The following is a 6,962-nucleotide window of genomic DNA, read 5'->3' as shown; positions in this document are numbered from 1 at the left end:
GACATCAACTACTGCGGTGAAGCCGACCCTGGGGCGATGCGGTCGGCGTAACTTTAAGGGCAAAAATCTATTGCTGAGCATTGGCTCGTTTTTCGCGATTTGCACTTTCGGCACTCAATCCCGACAACGTTCTCACGCTATATGTCGAGTGTGGTATAATTCGGCGAACTCGATTTTTTTGCTGGGGCACTTTTGTAGACCATTTAAAATGCAGGGGGTGATTCTTAAAACGTCATTTGCAGCACAGTAAAAACTAATCCGCTAATTGCACTCTAGTGGCACATACTGTAGGTCTCTCTATATATGTAGGTCCAGTTTGGTTTTATTCCGCTGTCTGAATGTTTTTCCTGGGCTACTATGCGGCAGAGCATCTCTACAGGGGCAAAAGATTCGTCCACCGTTGAAGTGATGGAAAAGATCTTGTGAACCATGCTAAAAATGGACACGAATGTGCAGCTGTGATGCATATTTGCGCCCTGGCGTATAAGGAAAGATGATGGTGTCACATTCTGCAAGAAAGAGCGGGCCAAATGGCGTTATGGAGTGCCATCGAAGCACTAAGAACGGCTGCGCGTGCCCCTTTTTCTAAACGTTGGGCGCATGGTAAAGTGTTTCATTTGGTATTTAGAACGATAAGGTATAAGGTATTCATTTGGTATATAGAAAGATTTGCTATTAGACAAATTTTTGACACAGCAGGATATCGCCAAATAGAGCACTTGTTACTTGTGTTTACTTGACAGTGCAATGTTTCAACAATGCGAAGGCTTGAATATTATCAGTGTAATAAAATTTAAGAGTAAAACTTATGATCTATAGAACGCGTGACGGAACGAAATAAAGAGGAAAAGAGAGTCCCCGTGTTACAGCAGAAATCAGCAGCTTCGTCTTGTTTAATAAACGATGCCATTTTATATTTAAATGCAAAAGCATTTCTATGCCTACCAAATGAGAAATTTGTCCGTCAATCATGTAAGACGAATGCAATGGCTCATAACCACGTAAGGCAGAGGCTACAAGCGCTCAGCGAAGTGAAGCGAACAGCGCATACATTCATTGAGGTCACCCATACAATACACAGAACAGCACATGTTTCAATAAAGAACAAGTTCAAAACAAGCATCTGAACCATGAATAAAACATTCCATGCCCCCCTCAGCAATTGTAGTGGTAGTTTTGCAACAGCTTAGCCGGACATCCAGGTTGATAAGGACCGATAATAGTTGATAAGGGTCGGATCGTGTTCGACAAGGTTGATAACGATCGATAAGGGTTAATAAGGGTTTATGCTGGTGGAATGAAATTTCATAACATTGATAATGACACCGGGCTGCGTGTAGACTAACAAGGGGCACAATGCTTGTGCATACTTAGGCAACTCCCAGAGGAGTTTCTGCGTGATTTCTTTTTTTAGTTCGGAAGTATAACTAAAATCATGCGTGCCTGTTAAGTGTACGCAAATCTCGCACGTTATACGCGAAGGTAAAGTTGTGAAGGTTTGAGAAAGTGGAGCCGCAACCGCTGAACTACACCGGGTCAATTGTTGTAGGTTCCTGCTGTGAGCCACACGATTGCTTAGCTGCGCAAATAGGTAATCGCTTGACAATACTTCTCGGAGCCCCGCCTTGTCGGGAATATTTCCTCTCGTAAGGTGACTATTACAATGTCCTCGTAGCGCAACAAAACACTGGTCTGACCGTCGTTCGGACATGACTAACCTGATTCCGGGCTTTTAAATGCTGTCGCACCAAATCGCTTGAAAATACGAAGAAAACATACAATGGGTTTGTTTCTCCACAAACTCAGTCGTACTGTGGGGAAACAAGCTTCTAGTTTATGGCAGCGGTATTTCCCGTACACAACTTTTTTTTTTATTATTGTGAACGCAATTATATGTACACTCCAGGCGCATTTACGCCGACGTCATCCACGTCGCCTTCGCTGTCGCCGCGATGTTCCGTGTGAAATCCGAGTGCGATAACATCGCGGCCGGATGCCGTATGTTGCCGGCGCGAGTGAAAGCGTGCGAGATTTATCTGAGAAGCCTGGTGGCTCAATCTCGAAGGTTATGAAAAATGGCGCACAACAATGCCTCAAGCAAGCACGTCTCGCTGTGTATTGTGAGTATCACACGGACAAACAGGTGCACGCAGGGTGACGTTTAACATCAATTCACCACTCTCGCATTGCACTAAATGCTGAAGAAATTAAACATTCACTGTTAACATCACCGCATTCTATCGTCAGTCAAAGCAAACAGCAGAGAAAGCTTCGCTTACATTTATTTCCACACTGAGTCGGATCCACATAACTTTATTGCGATTGCAAATATATGGACACTCCAGACACATTTCCGCCATAGTCGTCGACGTGATGTTTCGTATAATGTCCAAGTTCGATAACATCGTGGCCGGAGTGAGATTCTTGTGGAAAAGGGGGTGAAATGTTGGGTTAAGTGCAACGCGATAACTGTCTCTCAATAGAGGACACCTCAACCGCGTTGCACAGAGGGGAAGTGGGACTGATAGTTAGAGAAGAGAAAGATCGCAGAGGCAGGAGCAGCAGCAGCGACAGATGCGCCGGAGGCGCGGGAAAGGGGAGGTCAGGATTTAGACTCGGCCAGTGAGGCCGGTGTCGTCAACGAAGCACAGGAGGGCACGGTAGAGCTTCGCGTGACTTGATGAGCAGCCCGAGGGGTGCAGAATTTCCTCTGTTGTGGAACATGGGAGGCCGTGCGCACGGTAGATGCGGGCGAGGGTGGCGCGCGCCGTGGAGAATGCAGGGCACTCGCAGAGGAGATGTTGCAGCGTTTCGGATGCGCCGCAGTCTTGGCAGAGGGGCGAGGGGGCGCCGCGGAGGCGATGTTTTCGTTCGTTTGGCCAGACGGAACCGGTCCGCAGGGCGAGGAGGAACGCGCGCTCTCTTCTCGTAAAACCGGATTCCGGAAGAGGGCGTGGCGGGGCGCTCTTGTGCTAAAGCCCTCTTGTGCGACGCGGCTGTCCGGGTGTTGGAGGGCGAGCTCCCGTCTGATGTTTCGCCGCGCGGTGTCGAAAGAGTTGACGCGCAGCAAGAGAGGCGAAGAGGGCTCGTGGGCGCGCTTGGCAATGTCGTCTGCAGACTCGTTTCCGGCGATACCGACATGGGATGGTATCCACTGGAGGCGGAGGTCGCACCCCTGTTGTTGCAGTGTATGGAGTCTGCAGGCTACTCGTTGAGCCAGGAGTGGCGCGCGTTCGTCAAGGAGGAGCTGGTGAAGAGCGGCCCTAGAGTCGCAAAAAATTGCCACTCTGTTGAGAAATGGCATCTCTTCAATGATGTCGGCTGCCAGGTGGAGCCCGACAAGCTCAGCCGTAGTGGAGGAGGCGCGATATGAGAGGCGGCACTGTCTGGCGATGTCAAGGTGCGGCACTACACAGGCGGCGGCGGCAGAACCGTCCTGACGCACAGAGCCGTCTGTGTAAAGGTGTGCTCTCCCGACCAGGTCGTCCTGAATGCGTGAGGCAGCCTCCTGCACGATGGCGCAGTGAGGCGTGCGGTGCTTGGAGCGGACGCCTGGGAGGTCGAGGCACACTCGCAAAGGCACACGCTTGTTTGGTGGTGGCCAGTCCGGAGGGGTGGCAGGGTCGTCGACAACGATGCTGTCATATTGCTCAAGGAGTTTCCCCACTCGAGACTTATGAAGTTCGCGCAGGCAAGACAGGATGGGGCCGGCTCCCGGGGCACGAGAGAGGCGCTCGATGTGGCCGAGGGCACGGAGATCGGCTGTAAGGGAGACGGGCCAGGCGCCGGTCTCTGCGAGGGTCTCAGCAACACGAGACGTTCGGGGGAGGCCGTGACACATTCGGAGCACACGCCGATGGTCGACATCGATGTGTCGCCACTGAGATGGTCGCAGGTCACAGAGCGGCAGCGCGTACAACACACAGGAGAGGGCGACGGCATTGTACATACCCGCTGCGAAGGAGGGGGAGCAGCCATCGCCTCGGGCGAGGAGTGCACGCACTGCGGCTTCGACACGGCGCATGGTTGCACGCAGTTGTTTCACCGCCGGGGACCACGTGAGCCGGTGGTCGATGGTGAGACCCAGGTACCGGACGATGGGTCGCCAAGGAAGGGAGACACCATCGATGATGATGCGGCCAGTGTGGAGGCGGGTGGTGGCACGGGGGTGGACCATAAGGGCCTCCGATTTGGTCGCCGACAGGCGGAGGCCAATGGCACGAAGGAAATGGCCGACCGCATCAACAGCCGTCTGGAGGTGCCGACGCATCTCCGCCATGGCCGAACGAGGGCCACGGACGAAGAGAGCCACGTCGTCGGCGTAGACTACGACGCGCACAGGAAGGTGCCCACTGTTGCGAACGCACTCGCTGATGGGCGCAAGTGCAAGGTTAAAGAGAAATGGGCTGAGCACACTCCCTTGTGGCACGCCGCAAGTCACAGGACGGGGGGAGCTGATGACCTGGCCAACGCGGACAGCCGATGTCCTGTCGCTGAGGAAAGCTTGGATGTATGCAAGGAGTTTGCCCTCCACACCAAGGGCGCGTACAGCCGAGATGATAGTTGTGTGAGGCAGGGAGTCAAAGGCGCTCTTGACGTCCAGCAGCAGCAGGTAGGCAGCGTGTCCGTCGCGTCTCGCCTGTTCCAAGGTGCCCACGACGGCGGCCAGGCAGTCAGCAGTGGAGCGATGGGCACGGAAACCACACTGTTCGGGCGGAAGTGCACCACGAATGTCAGCAATCCACTGCAGCCTGGATAGAGCCATTGCCTCCATCGGGACAGATGCCAGGGACAGATGTGAGGGAGATGGGTCTGTAAGAAGTGAGGCTGCGGGGGGGCTTGCCACGTTTCAGTGCAGGTACGACGATAGCACATCGCCAGGACTCAGGGAGGGACCCGCTGTGCATGACATCGTTGTACGCATTGAGAAGGAGGCGGCGCTGGTCATCGTCCAAGTTGCGCAGCATTTGATGCGTAATCCCATCCTGCCCAGGAGCACTGCGGCGGCGGACACGGCAGAGGACGCGCTGAAGTTCTTGGAAAGTGAACTCGTCGTTGCACAGACTTGCAATTGTCTGCGCGTGGGACAATTGCTCCCCTCCTCGTACGAAGACAGCCACGTAGAGAGCGTGGAGCGCGACAGCGGGGGCGCCGAGTGTGGAATTGGCAGCTGTGGCGGCAAAGGCGTACACTCCAGGCGCATTTACGCCGACGTCATCCACGTCGCCTTCGCTGTCGCCGCGATGTTCCGTGTGAAATCCGAGTGCGATAACATCGCGGCCGGATGCCGTGGCCGCGCGCCGTATGGTGTGGGTAAAGTGAAAGCGTGAGAGGGTGAGCAGAAAATGGTTGCTCAGTCTCGCGTACGCAAGGGAGGAAGGCGGGGAGAAAGCGCTCCGTCTCCCATCCCGCACAAGGCCGCAGGGAAAGCGGGGCCGTATTACTCCCGTGGCGGCTACGTATGACGTGGCCGAGCGCGGCCGCGTGGCCCCGATCTAGAAAACGATCTGCGCTGGGTACAAAGTCTAGGCGTACCGACGGCTGGCACCCTATAACGTAAAACTATTCCAATCTGTTTTCCTTCCAATCTCCTGGTGTCAAATTTACGTAACCTCCAACGCAAGCATCGGGCGATGACTCACAGCGTTGTTTGTAAAGGCTAATGAAACGCTCTCCTATTTTATAGGAGGTCACTGTTGTTTGCTTTCAAAAGGAATAGAATTGTCTAACTTGACATATATTTCTTACCTGCACTCCGACCCTATAATTAGACCCTGCTGTCCAACCAGCTGTCCGACACTGCTGTCCGACACCGATTCCCCGACGTCTCCGACACGGCGACACCTGCTTCTGCATGAACTGTAGGCCGACAGCATTTAACTAACCTATAATAGCTGTATATCTTCTAGAACATATTTTGGGGAACTCTTGTATATGTGCTGTTTCAATGTATTACGTGTGTCCAATATAAGTCTGATGTGTGTTTGTGCTTCTGCGTGCTGCTTCTACCTCTTTCTGGAGTGATCCTGCACCCAATAACATCACGATCTGGCGAGCCTGTCAGGATTCACTCGTAAAATCAGTGAAAGAGGGCAGTTTCGCTTGAGCGCAGACACGCATTAGAAAACGGCAGCATGGATTTAGAGAAAGTCGCCGCTATAGGACTCCAACTAGGATTGTCAGGCGCAGAACTTCAGAGATGGATTGAGGCCGAACAGGCAAAACAAAGGGACGAGAGAGCTTCGGAGCGAGAGGCCATCAATGAGGCTGCTGAATTAGCGCGCTTAGCTGACGAGAGACAACGTGAGATCCTCCAGCTAAAGCTACAGCTTCAGGAAGGAGCTCGGAATGTGCCGGCAGCGGCTTCTGAAATTTTACCTGCGCCCAGCACTTCCTCGTCATCCCTCAATTCACAGAAGCTACTTCCTTTGTTTGACGAGAAACGCGATGACTTGCACGCGTACTTACAGCGATTTGAGCGCGTAGCAACAGGGCAGGACTGGCCACAAGAAAAATGGGCTCTTACTGTGAGCATTTGTTTAACAAGCGAAGCTTTAACTGTGATCGGCCGGATGACTGCCGCCGATTCGTTAGATTACCCGAAGGTAAAGAAAGCTTTACTACAGAGGTTCCAGTTCACGGCTCAAGGCTACCAAGAGAAGTTTCGGAAAGCACGAGCAGTAGATTGCGAAACTGGAAGACAGTTAGCAGCAAGAATTTCGGCCTATTTTGATCACTGGATTGAGATGGCTAACGTGCCTAAAACGTATGAAGGTCTACGAGATAACATGATCTCTGAACAGTTTCTGCGTTGTTGTCAACCAAAGCTAGTGATTTTCTTGAAGGAGCGAGAGTGCAAATCCCTTGACGAACTTGCTAGCTTAACAGATCGTTTTCTTGAAGCGCAGAATTTGTCAAACCTAGGAAAAGATCCCAATAGCACAGAGGATTCCGGTGGGAAA

The 6,962-nt window shown here is 52.7% G+C and overlaps 1 protein-coding gene across 1 annotated transcript; it reads right to left on the bottom strand.

The window, feature by feature from the left end:
* Positions 1-2,602: 2,602 nt before the first annotated feature.
* On the bottom strand, positions 2,603-4,765 carry LOC119444270 (uncharacterized). Its single transcript, XM_037708694.1, has one exon. The coding sequence runs from the start codon at positions 4,763-4,765 to the stop codon at positions 2,603-2,605; it is 2,163 nt and encodes a 720-aa protein (XP_037564622.1).
* Positions 4,766-6,962: the final 2,197 nt, after the last annotated feature.

Source organism: Dermacentor silvarum, chromosome 3 (assembly GCF_013339745.2).
Source record: "Dermacentor silvarum isolate Dsil-2018 chromosome 3, BIME_Dsil_1.4, whole genome shotgun sequence".
Lineage (NCBI taxonomy): Eukaryota > Metazoa > Arthropoda > Arachnida > Ixodida > Ixodidae > Dermacentor > Dermacentor silvarum.
This window is presented reverse-complemented; position numbering and strand designations above follow the sequence as displayed.